Source organism: Oncorhynchus nerka, linkage group LG27 (assembly GCF_034236695.1).
Source record: "Oncorhynchus nerka isolate Pitt River linkage group LG27, Oner_Uvic_2.0, whole genome shotgun sequence".
NCBI lineage: Eukaryota > Metazoa > Chordata > Actinopteri > Salmoniformes > Salmonidae > Oncorhynchus > Oncorhynchus nerka.
The window spans coordinates 30,940,314-30,956,028 of NC_088422.1; the positions used below are offsets into that span (position 1 = coordinate 30,940,314).

Here is a 15,715-nt window from a genome sequence, read left to right on the forward strand (position 1 = left end):
TCAAGCTACTATTATCACACTGTACTCATGAATGTGCTCTTTGAATGCGAGGATACTTATGGAGTTGGATAAGAGTGCATCAACAGATGTGGTCCTCTCCTCTGGGTCTCTAGGAGTACAGTGTACCCGAAGTGCACTTCTCTAACACCCTCCTGTCCTGGTTGTCCTGGTGTGTGCTGCCCCCCTCATCCTGATCCTGCCGTGGCACGGCGGACTAGTCCCAATCCCCTGGGAGGAAGAGGAATGTTTTCCCAGGGAAGCTCCACTCCAAAGAACCCATCCCTTACATAAATAAAACATCACTATGGATTAATGAGGTTTATCCCACGCAGAAAAGCTAACTGTACAGTGTGTCCTACAGTACACAATGTTCTTGACTGTGTGTGCACCACCATGTGTCTTTTCTCTGTCTGGAGTTAGAACCTCTCCATCCCTCTACTGTCATAGGGTTTATTATCACACTTTTTGCCATTATCATGTATCATCAAGGTAATATATTACACTCAGCTACTTTTTCCGTTGATTGTAGATCCGTATAGTTTTTCCTATACAATATTACTTGCTGGAGGTTTAAGGAATTGATATGCGTAATGCAATGTTACTGTAGGATGCCTGATCAGAGCGATAAGCATTATGCTCTATGGGGCCAATTCCTACACATGCCCTTCTTATGCACTTCTCAGTGGTTGTCATGTAGACTTACCTTATGCATCGTTCTGGTGACTGGGTGTATTAATACACCACCCAAAGTGTAATTAATAACCTCAAAGGGACATTCCATGTCTGCATTTAGGTGCCCTGCTTTGCGAGGCATTGGAAATCCTTCTTGGTCTTGTGGTTGAATCTTTTTTTGAAACTCACTGCTCAACTGAGGGACCTTACAGATAATTGTATGTGTGGGGTACAAAGCTGAGGTAGTCGTTCAAAAATCCTGTTACACACTATTATTGCACACAGAGTGAGTCCACAGAGTGAACTTATTATGTGACTTGTTAAGCAAATGTTTACTCCTGAACCTATTATTAGGCTTGCCATAACAAAAGGGTAGCATACTTATTGACTTAAGACATTTTAGCTTTTCATTTTTATGAATTTGTGATAATTTGAAAATAAATCATTCGACTTTGACATTATGGGGTATTTTGTGTATTCCAGTGACGCAAAACCTACATTTAATCCATTTTAAATTCAGGCTGTACTACAACAACATGTACTACAACAACATGTACTACAACAACATGTACTACAACAACACTTTCTGAAGGCACTGTAACGTTTATGTGTGGTCTGAGTTCCATAATGATTCAAATAGACTACAAGTCCCAATGTTAGCCTAATATAATCGACTAAAGCTTGCGACCCTCAGGATCATCCACACAGACGTGACAGAGGAATGAAAAGTAAACAGAATGGAATGGAATGAGCCTAAATGTATGCTACAATTGGAAGAAAACTAACACTGAAGTTAGAGTTATAAATGTATGTGCTTATTACTGACGGTGGCTCTGGATAGTAGCTAATGTTTAACATGTTACAAATTGCAAAAAATAAAATAGAGAAAAGCCTGGGCATATAATTAAAACATACATCAACTCATACATCAACTCGGCAGGTTCAGCCCTACAACTTGTGTCTCATAATTTTGAGGACACACAATAAAAAATTGGAATAACTGCACAGCTAATTATAGCCGACTTCCCTGTGGAAAAGGGGCCGTAATACCTGTCATGCTGATATGATTTTCAGTTTGTTTCCATATGACTGGTTTCACATTCGCCTCCAGGGCTCATAAAAACAATTGTGTAATCCCCTCTTCCAAACGGATTACTCATTCACCTAGCTCTTATCAATAGCTCTTATATATTTATAAACTACAGTGCATGTAGAATGCTGTTATTTCTATCAGGAAAAATGAAGTAGATTATTTTTTCACATGGAACCGATAGGTTCGCTCGACCATATTCAAGGTTTCTCGCACATAAAGGTGGTGGAATTATGAGGGAATTAAGTCAAGGTTAGAGTGTGGCTGACCTTGACACACCTCTGCCACACCTTTATTTCTTAGATCTCCATCCCGGATGAATAGCATGCTATTCTCATTCGTAATTAAGTTCAAGGTCAGAATACGCATAGAGAGAACAATGCGCAAAAAGGGAATTACGCTCCATTTACGAACACTTAACTCAAATCGAGTACACAGCCATGCAATCTCCAAAAACAAACATTGGCAGTAGAATGGCTTTTCTGAAGAGCTCAGTGACTTTCAATGTGGCACCGTCATAGATTGTCACAAGTCAGTTCGTCAAATTTCTGACCTGCTAGAGATGCCCGTTCAACTGTAAGTGCTGTTATTGTGACGTGGAAAGGTCTAGGAGCAACAACAGATCAGCCGCGAAGTGGTAAGCCATACAAGCTCACAGAACGGTATTTGGAAGCAATGTCAGCACAATAACTGTTTGTCGGGAGCTTCATGAAATGGGTTTCCATGGTCAAGCAGCCGCACATAAGCCTAAGATCACCATGCACAATGCCAAGCGACGGCTGGAGTGGTGTAAAGCTCATCACTATTGGATTCTGGAGCAGTGGAAATGCGTTCTCTGGAGTGATGAATCACGCTTCACCATCTGGCAGTCCGACGGACGAATCTAAAATTGGCAAATGTCAGGAGAACACTACCTGCCCCAATGCATAGCGCCAACTGCAAAGTTTGGTGGAGGAGGAATAATGGTCTAGGGAATTAAGGGAAATCTTAACACTATAGCATACAGTACAATACCATTCTATATGATTCTGTACTTCCAACTTTGTGGCAACAGTTTGGGGAAGGCTCTTTCCTGTTTCAGCAGGAAACAGTGCCCCCGTGCACAAAGCGAGGTCCATACAGAAATGGTTTGTCGAGATCGGTGTGGAAGAACTTGACTGGCCGGCACAGAGCCCTGACCTCATCAGTGCCTGACCTCACTAAAGTCCCCACAGCAATGTTCCAACATCTACTGGAAAGCCTTCCCAGAAGAGTGGAGGCTGTTATAGCAGCAAATGGGGACCAACTCCATATTAATTTGGAGTGAGATGATTTTGGAATGAGATGTTCGACGAGCAGGTGTCCACATACTTTTGGTCATATAGTGTATTTTTAAAGCCTTGTGTTAAAGGGCCACAGATCCAAACAGCTGTCACTCAACTGCAGCACAGGCTCAACAGGACTGCTTTTAGCTGGGTTTTGAACAGGCAGATGTGTGAACACAACCTAATGGTTCCTGAGTGTTTGCAAATTCATCACCCTCATACATAGTTGATCGGTGTTTATGTTCGATTACCTGCTGTGTAATCTATTCAGTTTCTACTTTAACTCTCAGTCATGCTCTCCATATCAAGCTATGTATCTTTTAGTGTATCTGCATGTACAGTACTCGTAGGCGTGTGGGGTGGGGGTGTGTGTCAGAGAGAGTGAGAGCGAGAGAAAGAGAGATTGATGGATAGATGGACATTCCCTCTCCATGCTGGAGAGCCCCCGAGAGCTTCCTGTAAGTTTGTTAAAAACACGGATGAGAAGCTGTTGATAACATGATTGTGTGGGCGCCATCAGGGAAGGTGACATTAGAGACAACCTTTAGTGGAAGAGGAAGTCAATCAGTGGAGCAGGAGGGAGGTGGACAGCCAGCAGTGGGACGTGTGATGGTGCACAGGGGAATCTCTGGCTACAGGCCAGACACAGGAACATGCGGGTAGTCACGGGTGTTATGACTGTGTGTGTGTGTGTTTTTGACTGTGCACATGTGTGAGCACGTGCGGATGTGTACGTGTGAGTGTGTGTGACCCACTGGTTTAAAAAAAACAAGTAAAGCAACACCTCACGGCACGTGACCTACTTGTTGTGTGTATGTACTGACATGTATGTGTACCTGATAGATCCACACACAAACTACATGTTAATATTTTTTAAATGTATGGAAATTGTGAAGTATTTTGCCTGTAATATATTGTTTGTTATATGTTGGGCCCCAGTAAGACTAACTGTCGCCATTGGCGTTGGCTAATAGGGACCCTAATAAATCAAATCAAATCATTGCCACTGTTTCTGTTCCACACCTGGCCAGTGAGTCACTCACTAGTGGTGTCAGTGTGAGCCGCTATGCTCGTCACTCTGATCGTGGCTCTGTTAACCTTTAAGACAAAAGGCTCTGACGTGCTCAGGCTCCTACTAACCTTGTGAGGGGAGGCGCCTTGAATTACATTTATTCTTCTCTCTTCCAACGATGGCTCATTTTATAACAACTGGAAAAAATATCTTGAAAATCTTTCATCAACTCCAAAGGTGATTCATAAAAGCAGTTTTGTCTCCTTGTTTGTAATATAACATATTGTGAAATTCCAGGTTGTTTAATACAGTGCAATACAATCATTGACAGCAATATTACTAAATTTACATTATCTTATGGAGGTTTGACAGCTGTTACAGGACCTTGTACCAACACTACAGAATGAGGACAGAGACCAATAAATCCCCCAGCTCTAGGTTGATTTCCATGGCCATAGGTTAAGGTGGGGTTTCAACATGTAGTTTTTCCATTGTGATCGCAAATGTTTTATAACAACATAGGCAATACAATGGACTCACCTTGAATTAACAACATATGAAAGAATAAAGGGTGTGTGTATGTTTTTGTGTGTGTTTGTACATCACGTCCCCCGAAAAAGCTCCACTGAACCCTCTCCCACGTGACAGACAGGCCCAACAGGCCCGGACACACAATGAACAGATCCTTAGAGATGGCCAGTGTTTACTGGAGGGTTGTCAGGGACTCCTCCACGCTGAGGTAATAAGGAAGGGATTATTTGCTTTGGCTGCAGAAGAGGGCTCTAATCAGATCACTGCGACATGTGAGTGCAGTATTTTATTTTTCGCCACCCAATTCTCTCCCTCCCTTCTTATTCTCTACTCTACTCTCCTGTATGTCTGTCTGTCTGACCGTCCCTCCCTTCCTGTCATGTTTACTACTCAGTTTCTCCGATTGTAAAAGAGGTATGTGTGAGTAAGTAAAGGAGCTCTTTCCTTCTCTGTTTGCTTGTTTAGTGAAAAATAACTAGTATACAGCCCATAAAAACATGGCTTTTGGGACAGATGCCTGATATCATTTTCCCCTCAATGACAATCTCTTGTTTTTGCATGTCCTCCCTATTCAGTATGTGGGAGAAGAGGGAGGGTAAGATAGATCAGTCACGTTTGTGGAATTGGATTTCCATGGCAGATTGACACACATCACCAGCTTTATCTGATGGTGCATGACAGTTATTGTAATGAAACGCCAATGGAGGCGAGCCAGGAAAGGCGAAGATAATGCCACAACACACAGGCCATTCATGGCACAATCCAGCTCTTTATTTCTTTGGGTATTCCATGCTTTATCACTCCAGGAAGTGATCGCTGGGGCATGTGAGGGGTGTATGTGGGCAGGAGGAGCGCTGGTCTAGAGGAGTGAAGGAATATCTCTGGTAACTGATGGAGCTTCACTCCACTGCATTGTGTTCTGAAATAACTCCCTGATGGAGATAAGACACCTTTATATAGAGGACAGACAATGGCAGTTTATATCCACTGTGCTAAAAATGTTAGTGCCCTACTTGGAAATAAATTGTATACACAATGACTACAGACATTAAGAATAAGCCCGTTTTTCCTGAACACTTCATGTCATGTCTCTGATGGAATTTGGTGTGATGCTTTCGTCCATCCCATTATCGTCAAACAGAAGATGAAAACATAAGGCTATTTAATCAATTCTAGAATAATACTTAAACATAACAAAATGTAGAAAAAGTCAAGGCGTCTGACCCTCATGCAGGAATTGGGGATTGTGGTATGAGCACAGTCGGTCTGGACTAGTCATCCGATACATATTTTACATTCTATTTTAGATTAAAGACGTCCCGTGTGCGGTCCCTTACAGTCTTTAGGAAGCTCATGATGCCCGAGCCGCCGGTGCCCTTCTCCTCCAGTGCCGTGGGCGCCCTGCTGACAGTCTCTTCCTGGGAAATGTTCCCCTGGTTTCGGAGCTGTCGGGCACGGGCAGCGGGCACAGTGATGAAGCGGCTGACCACGTTGATGTGGTAGCTACGGAGGGCAAGCAGCTTGGTCACACAGAGCTGGAAGGCTGCGGTTAGCGGCTCACAGGCCTGCTGCTGGACAAAGCCTCGCAGGGAGGGCTGCAGAGAGATGTCCTGGATCAGACGCTTGTGGGAAGGGGGCATGTAGTTCCTCATACGGGTCAGAAAGGCACCTGTACATGTAGATAGCACATTCACCCTCACTGGAAATGACGTCTTTAGGATACCTAAGTACAAAAGATATCTCTATGTAGAATAAAATAGACGTCTATGTCTGTATAACACGGGACGTGTTACAACAACGTGTTACAACTCTTTGTGGTGAACATTTCCTTATTACATAAGAAAAGGCCTGTTAAAAAGTATATCTGCATAACATTGATGGATTTTTGTGCGGTAATATCTTTTGTACGCACTGACTCTTCTGGACCTTTGCTTTCTTACCACTCATTGCTTCATGTTTGACACCCAGCAGCTCATCAAAGCAGTGCAGCAGACTGCTCTGGGCAGCACTCCCACCAGAATACTCCATAGGCTCTGCCTGGACGCCCTCATACACCAACCCATCTGGCATGGAGGAGTTGTCTTTCCACCTGACCAACATACATACAGGTATATAATACAATGAGTATACAAAAACGTTAATAACACCTGTTCTTTCCATGACATAGACTGACCAGGTGAATTCAGGTGAAAGCTCTGATCCCTCATTGATGTCACGTGTTAAATCCACTTCAATCAGTGTAGATGAAGGGGAGGTGACAGGTTAAAGAAGGATATCTAAGCCTTGAGACAAATGAGACATGGATTGTGTATGTGTGACATTCAGAGGATGAATGGGCAAGACAAAAGATGTAAGTGCCTTTGAACAGGGTATCGTAGTAGGTGCCAGGCACACTGGTTTGTGTCAAGAACTGAAATGCTGCTGGGTTTTTCACGCTCAACAGTTTCCCGTGTGTATCAAGAATGGTCCACCACCCAAAGCACATCCAACCAACTTGACACTACTATGGGAAGCATTGGAGTCAACATGCGCCAGCTTGAATGCTTTCGACACATTGTAGAGTCCATGCCCAGACAAATCGAGGCTGTTCTGAGGGAAACTCAATATTAGGAAGGTGTTCCTAATGTTTGGTATTCTCAGTACATAGTCATAAATTACATGTATATTATATGCATCATTAACTTTTGTCAGACATAAAAACTCATTTTATATCGTCTAGGCCTAGGGGTATTCAGTACCTACCCAGACATATAGATCCTCATAATGCCATAGAAGACTTCTGGTTTGACATACACTGGAACAACATAAGAGACATCTACATGCTGAGAATGCAGGTGAACTGGACTGAATGTCAATGCAGTAAAAAATCTAATCTGTTTCAACTGTACCATGCATCAGTTTAAGTGCATCTGTCATGCCCTGTATGGCCTGGCTGAATTCCTCTAGTGCTCTGGTTACAGTCTCAGCATCACCGCGCTGGACCCCATTAATAACCAAAGGAATACTCTGAAACACAACAAAGCATCACAAATCAACATAACACTGGATATTATCTGCTCAGTTATGTGAGCTACTGTAGTATTTTTTATTTGTGTGTCTTGTCTATTTTGTCTTTACTAGTCACAACTAAAAGACCACTGTTTCCTCTGACGGTTTCATGCCTGTCCTTCTCAGAAAGTGCAATACATGTGTGACCAACTGGACATATGATTATACAGCTCTTTGTGTGTTTCAGGAGAGGCCTCCACCTTAATGGCTGGCACTGCAGCCAGCTCCACTAGCAGAGTGACCATGAAGAACCCTCTCATACTGTCCCCACCAGGTAGCGTGACAAGCAGTTCCAAGTTCCTGGGAAAGCGATGAAAACAACAACTATCACCAAGGCCACAATGACAGCTGGTAAGAAGTCAAAGTTCCAGCAAACATTTTATGAGATTTACAAATTGTATTAGCTAACAAGCAAAGACTATTGGAATGTGTGGAATCTACAAAGACAGCTTGTTGGAATCAGTTATTCAAGGCGATACTTACTCCATGTCAAACAGTCTGGTATGGAAGATGAGGGGGTGACATGAAAAATAAACACATTTTCCTTAAATATCACTGACAGACAAAAATAGAATTGTGTAACAGGAGATTGTTGAGTGTTCTAATCTTACCCCTGTGGATCCCTCTTCCTCCAGTTAGCCAGTACTGCGTCTGCATGGGTAAGGATGGGAGGAAGTCCTAGGCGCTGAGACACCTCACAGTATGGAATGGCCAGGTTGCGGGGAAGCATCTTATGGGAGATAAGAGTTCATATCAGAGGGACTTGCTGTTATATAACAGCTGATACTCAGTGTATTGCATGATGACTGGGGTTACATTTACAGATATCCAATGTACATACAGTAAGTCCCTAATGTGCATGGATCTAGTAATGATTTGTTGCTCTTCGTATCCCTGGTACCATCTCCATTTCGCACAGATCCACAGATGACGCAATCTCTGTTGCACTCCACACTGCCCTTTCCCACCTGTACAAAAGGAACACCTATGTGAGAATGCTGTTAATTGACTACAGCTCAGCATTCAACAACATAGTGCCCTCCAAGCTCATCACTAAGCTAAGGACCCTGGGATGGGATCCTAGACTTCATCACAGACCACTTCCAGGTGGTGAGGGTAGGCAACAACAAATCTGCCACACTGACCATTAACACGGGGGCCCCTCTGGGGGCGTGCTCAGTCCACTCCTGTTCTCCCTGTTCACCCACGTGTGCGTGGCCACGCACAACTCCAACATAATCATTATGTTTGCCAACAACACAACGGTGGTTGTGTTGTGATTCCAAAAAGCTGATTCCAACAAGCTGTCTTTGTAGATTCCACACACGACTCCAACACCATCATGAAGTTTGCCGATGACACAACAGTGGTAGGCCTGATCACCGACAACGATGAGACAGCCTATAGGGAGGAGGTCAGAGACCTGACCATGTGGTGCAAGGACAACAACCTCTCCCTCAACGTGATCAAGACAAAGGAGATGATTGTGGACTACAGGAAAATGAGGACCGAGCACGCACCCATTCTCATCGATGCGGTTGCAGTGGAGCAGGTTGAAAGCTTCAAGTTCCTTGGCGTCCACATCACCAACAAACTAACATGGTCCAAGCACACCAAGACAGTCATGAAGAGGGCATGACAAAACCTATTGCCCGTCCGGAGACTGAAAAGATTTGGCATGGGTCTTCAGATACTCAAAAGGTTTTACCCCTGCACAATCGAGAGCATCCTGATGGGTTGCATCACTGCCTGGTATGGCAACTGCTCGACATCCGACCGCAAGGCACTACAGAGGGTAGTGCGTACAGCCCAGTACATCACCGGGGCCAAGCTTCCTGCCATCCAGGACCTCTATACCAGGCAGTGTCAGAGGGAGGCCCTAAAAATTGTGAAAGTCTCCAGCCACCCTTGTCATAGACTTCTCTCTGCTACTGCACGGCAAGCGGTACCGGAGTGCCAAGACTAGGTCCAAGAGGCTTCTAAACATCTTCTACCCCCAAGCCATAAGACTCCTGAACATCTAATCAAATGGCTACCCGGACTATTTGCATTGCCCCCCTTCTACACTGCTGCTACTCTCTGTTATTATCTATGCATAGTCACTTAAATAACTTTACCTACATGTACATATTACCTCAACACCGGTGCCCCCGCAAATTGACTCTGTACCGGTACCCCCTGTATTTAGCCCTGCTATTGTTATTTACTGCCACACTTTAATTATTTGTTATTCTTATCTCTTACTTTTTATTGGGGGGGTATTTACTTAAAACTGCATTGTTGGTTAAGGGCTTGTAAGTAAACATTTCACTGTAAAGTCTACACCTGTTGTATTCAGCACTTGTGACAAATACAATTTGATTTGATTTTGTAGGCCTGATCACTGACGACGATGAGACAGCCTATAGGGAGGAGGTCAGAGACCTGGCAGTGTGGTGCCAGGACAACATCATCATCATCATCAACGGAAGGCCAAACACGACCCTATTTACATCGACGGGGCTGTAGTAGAGCGGGTCGAGAGATTCAAGTTCCTCGGTGTCCACATCACTAAGGACCAATCATGGTCCAAATACACCAACACAGTCGTGAAGAGGGTATGACAACGCCTCTTCCCCCCTCAAGAGACTGAAAAGATTTGGCATTGATCCTCAAAATGTTCTACAGCTGCACCATTGAGAGCATCTCGACTGGCTGCATCACCCCTTTGCATGGCAACTGCTTGGCATCTGACCGCAAGGCGCTACAGAGGGTAGAGCGTACGGCCCAGTACATCACTGGGGCCAAACTCCCTGCTATCCAGGACCTCTGTACCAGGCGGTACCGGAGTGCCAAGTCTGTAACCAAATGGCACCTGAACAGCTTCTATGCCCAGCGTCTACCCAGACTATTTACATTGACTCCCTTTGTTATTTATTCCTTTACCGTTTGCACTGCCTTCCTTGCACATGCTCTATGCACACTCACTAGACTCTACCCACACACTCACACACCCTATACACACACACTCACTAGACTCTACCCACACACTCACACACCCTATACACACACACTCACTAGACTCTACCGAGACACTCACACACAATACATACGCTCACACACACACAAAACATTCTCACTAGACTCCACACACACACACACACACACACACACACACACACACACACACACACACACACACACACACACACACACACACACACACACACACACACACACACACACACTCATTAGAGTCTACCCACACACACAACACACACACACATACACATTAACTAGACTCTACCAACACCCTCACACATACTACACTGACACTCCAACTCACACACACACTACATACGCTCACACACATACACACACACACAAACATATGCATATTGATGCCACACACACACACACATACACACTCACACTAGAAAGTGTAGACACACTTTCACATTTCACACATGCTGCTGCTACTGTTTATTATACAGTGCATTCAGAAAGTATTCAGACCCCTTTACTTTTTCCACATTTTGTTACTTTACAGCCTTATTCTGAAATTGATTCAATTGTACACCATAATGAAAAAGCAAAAACAATTTTTTGAAATTTTTGCAAATGTATATTTGAAAAAATAATGGAAATATCACATTTACATAAATATTCAGACCCTTTACTCATCACTTTGTTGAACCACATTTGGCAGTGATTACAGCTTCGAGTCTTCTTGGGTATGATGCTACAAGCTTGGCACATCTGTATTTGGGGAGTTTCTCCCATTATTCTCTGCAGATGCTCTCAAGCTCTGTCAGGTTGGATGGGGAGCGTCGCTTCACAGCTATTTCCAGGTCTGTCCACAGATGTTTGATAGGATTCAAGTCCGGGATCTGGCTGGGTCACTCAAGGACATTCAGAGACTTGTCCCGAAGATACTCCTTCGTTGTCTTGGCTGTGTGTTTAGGGTCGTGGTCCTGTTGGAAGGTAAACCTTCGCCCCAGTCTGAGGTGCTGAGCACTCTGGATCAGGTTTTTATCAAGGATCTCTCTGTACTTTGCTCCGTTCATCTTTCCTTCGAGCCTGACTAGTCTTACAGTCCCTGCCGCTGAAAAACATCCCCACAGCATGATGCTACCACCTTCATGCTTCACTGTAGGGATGGTGCCAGGTTTCCTCCAGATGTGCCCCTTGGCATTCAGGTCAAAGAGTTCAATCTTGGTTTGATCAGACCAGAGTCCTTTAGGTGCCTTTTGGCCAACTCCAAGTGGGCTGTCAGGTGCCTTTTACTGAGGAGTGGCTTCCGTCTGGCCAATCTACCATAAAGGCCCGATTGGTGGACTGTTGCATGAGATGGTTGTCCTTCTGGAAGGTTCTCCCATCTCCACAGTGGAACTCTGGAGCTCTGTCAGAGTGACCATTGGGTTTTTGGTCACCTTCCTGACCGAGGCCCTTCTCCCCTGATTGCTCAGTTTGGCCCGGCGGCCAGCTCTGGGAAGAGTCTAGGTGGTTCCAAACATCCATTTAAGATTGATGGAGGCCACTGTGTTCTTGGGGACCTTCAATGCTGCAGAAATGTTTTGGTATCCTTCCCCAGATCTGTGCCTCAACACAATCCTGTCTCGGAGCTCTAAAGAAAATTCCTTCAACCTCATGGCTTGGTGTTTTCTCTGACATGCGCTGTCAACTGTGGGACCTTATGTAAACAGGTGTGTGCCTTTCCAAATCTTGTCCAATCAATTGAATTTACCACCAGTGAACTACAATCAAGTTGTAGGAACATCTCAAGGATGATCAATGGAAACAGGATGCACCTGAGCTCAATTTCAAGTCTCATAGCAAAGGGTCTGAATATTTATGTAAATAGGTATTTCTGTTTTTTATTTTTAATACATTTGCAAAAGTTTCTAAAAACCTGTTTTCGCTTTGTCATTATGTGGTATTGTGTGTAGATTGAGAATATATTTTTTCATGTAATCAACTTTAGAATAAGGCTGCAACGTAGCAAAAAGTGTAAGAAGGAAAGGGGTCTGAATACTTTCCCGAATATACTGTATGTCCTGATTGCCTAGTCACTATGACCCTACCCACATGTACATACTGCATTACATCAACCACCTCATTCCCCTGCACATTGACTTGGTACTGGCACTCCTTGTATATAGTCTCGATATTGTTATGTATTGTGTTACTATTTCCTTTTTTATTTAGCAAATATTTGTCTTACTTTTTAACTCTGCACTGTTGGGAATGGGCTCTTGAGTAAACATTTCACTGTAAAGTCTACACCTGTTGTATTTGGTGCATGTGACCGAGAAACATTTATTTTATTTGATGATTTGATCTCAAACCTGAAGGTGCCAAAGTGGCTGGATATTTTGACCTTTGATTTATAGTCAGAAAATATGATCAGCAATTTTTTCACCTGCTGTGATTTTACATGTGTCTCTCTTCCCTCTCCAGGTCCAGAATATTCCTACTAAGAAGGGTTGGTGAAAAACCTTGACTGTGTCATCCTCCCCCTCCTGCCACACGTAGCCCATGGTCATCACACTCAGGGCCAAGTGGGCCAGACGCAGCTCTCTGTGGCTCTCCAGGAGTTGGGTGTTCAGCAGGGGCATCTGAGGGAGTAAGTATAAAAATGGAGCTGACACCACAGTCTATCGCGTACAAATGTTAGTCATTATTAATATACTATGCTTGGAATATTACACATTACCCATTTACTTTGTTAGATATTTGAATGCTTCAGGCTATGTAATGAATCGATGAAATGAATGATCTTCATCATCAAACCAGATGTATCTTTTGTCATCATCTCTTCACACATGAAGTCACACATTGTTATTAACAGTGTGGAACTGTCACCAAAAGCTGTTGAACTTATAAATCTATTTAATTTCCACTGTTTAATGTCTTCCAAACCAGGTGGTAGAATTCCATTCACCCTATTTCACCCCTTGTTACTTACTGATCAGCTGAGTTTTACAGTATAGACAGCTTTACCTTGAGAATGTGGGAACGCAGCAGGTGAGAGTAAATGAGCTCTGTAACATGCTGGGCAATGTCCATCCAGGGCTGGTAGTATGGCGGCAACTCTGCCTTTAGGGTATTGAGTCATATTGAAAAGTGTCAAGGTATTGTCCTGGATTGGAATGCTCTCATCTGCACTCCAAATTCAAACACCAATGCAGTCTAGAGCAGGGCTCTCCAACCCTGTTCCTGGAGAGCTACAGTCCTGTAGGTTTTCACTCCAACCCTAATCTAGCCAGCTGATTCTAATGATTACAGTAGCTGGTTGATATGCAGAATCAGATTAGTAACAACTGGAGTTGTAGTGAAAAACCTATAGATGGATAGCTCTCCAGGAACAGGGTTGGAGAGACAAAAAATACCAATACCAAACTACCTACACAAAAAAAACACAGCTTGATTTGGGGTCTCAGGAAAATGAATGTCACTGTGTGAGGCTAAGAAAGTTATAACCTGCCAAACACATATCAAAATTAATCAATGCTACTTACTTTACACTTACTTTCAATCAACGAACAAAAACGAATGACTATAAGCAGGAGCAGCAGACCTAATGAGATTCAGCAAATACCAACTATTGACTGACACCAATTACAAATGCAATTGGTATCCATTGAAATACCTACCAGGGGTGCAGGGAGGATGAAGCCAAATTCCTCAGAGACATGGTAGGGGTCCAAAGAGAAAGGCTTCTGTGAGTCTGTGATAGTAGTGTCCATGGGGGCTGAAAGAGGGCAGTTTGAATGATCTGGTAAGTATGCAAAGTTAGAGCCCAGCCAGACCTCAAACTGTATGGACCCCAGCCAGACCTCAAACTATGGACCCCAGCACAGAGTTCACTTGTAAACTGTGTCAACAACAATCTGCTTACACAACTTTTCTCTTTACCTGTAGTCACACTATTGCACAATGGTCTCATCATTATGTGTTAGTAGTTCTAGGGTCGAGACATGCTTTTGGCCTTGTGATCTAGTTTGACCTGTACTGGTATAAATCTATAATAAACATGTCTATGCGAGAAATGTTATGTTCAATCAATATCGCATTCTGATTACCAGTGATGTCAAAATAGTAGCTTACGTGAAGAAAATAGTAACGCAGCAGCCTCATCTAGTGGAATATATAACACATTACAATGGTTAGAATAACATGGTGGACACATTTCGCTACTTATTCACATATGTCAATTAACATATGCAATGTCATTGTCTCAAGCAATGTCTTGATTAGGGTTACTGTAGCCAAAAACACACATGTGTTTATGAAAGTCAATAACTAATTAGTCCTTCCCAAAGGGGGTTACTGTTAACAATAGCTGTTTACTGTAAGATGAGAGAGTGTGCACCGATATGGGTGCGATGCAGCCTCTGGCTCATTATTGTTATCTAAAAACATTGTGTCTGGGCAATTTTTCAATCTATAGAAAATACATTACTAACTGTCATTACACAATTATACCATTTTGGTGTATCCAGTAGGCCTACTCTGGATTTTCTTTCCACACAAGGACATTTAACACTGTGGAAAATTACTGCTCTGGGTAAGTTTATAGAAACTTTCAACTCTAATGGTAAAATGTAATTTAATCTTCCTGTTCTCTCAACAAAGTTAAAATATACCAAAACATGTGACTTTGTGTGTGTGTGTGTGTGTGTGTGTGTGAGAGAGAGAGAGAGATACAGAGAGAGAGAGAGATACAGAGAGAGACAGGCAAAAAAAAGGAAAGGTAGGGGGTGACAGCATGCCTCACACAGAGAGAGAGGGGGCGGGGGGCAGGCAAAAAAAGGAAAGGTAGGGGTGACAGCATGCCTCACACAGAGAGAGAGGGGAGGGGGGCAGGCAAAAAAGGAAAGGTAGGGGTGACAGCATGCCTCACACAGAGAGAGAGGGGGAGGGGGGCAGGCAAAAAGGAAAGGTAGGGGTGACAGCATGCCTCACACAGAGAGAGAGGGGAGGGGGGGCAGGCAAAAAGGAAAGGTAGGGGTGACAGCATGCCTCACACAGAGAGAGGGGGAGGGGGGCAGGCAAAAAAGGAAAGGTAGGGGTGAC

The 15,715-nt window shown here is 43.7% G+C and overlaps 1 protein-coding gene across 2 annotated transcripts; it reads right to left on the reverse strand.

Annotated features, from left to right (window-relative positions):
• Nucleotides 1-5,754: 5,754 nt before the first annotated feature.
• Nucleotides 5,755-14,460, reverse strand: LOC115111577 (indoleamine 2,3-dioxygenase 2-like). 2 transcript variants are annotated; one of them, XM_065011549.1, is made up of 10 exons: nucleotides 14,293-14,460; nucleotides 13,640-13,735; nucleotides 13,135-13,254; nucleotides 8,269-8,387; nucleotides 8,141-8,155; nucleotides 7,858-7,957; nucleotides 7,498-7,615; nucleotides 7,352-7,424; nucleotides 6,550-6,698; nucleotides 5,755-6,278 (listed from the first exon to the last, which is right to left on the reverse strand). In XM_065011549.1, the coding sequence occupies exons 1-10, from the start codon at nucleotides 14,383-14,385 to the stop codon at nucleotides 5,908-5,910; spliced, it is 1,254 nt and encodes a 417-aa protein (XP_064867621.1). In that variant the 5' UTR covers nucleotides 14,386-14,460; the 3' UTR covers nucleotides 5,755-5,907. The 2 variants fall into 2 exon arrangements, with proteins under 2 accessions (XP_064867621.1, XP_029493615.1); XM_029637755.2 differs by having other exon boundaries at nucleotides 7,352-7,403; nucleotides 14,293-14,459.
• Between the last annotated feature and the right edge of the window lie 1,255 nt (nucleotides 14,461-15,715).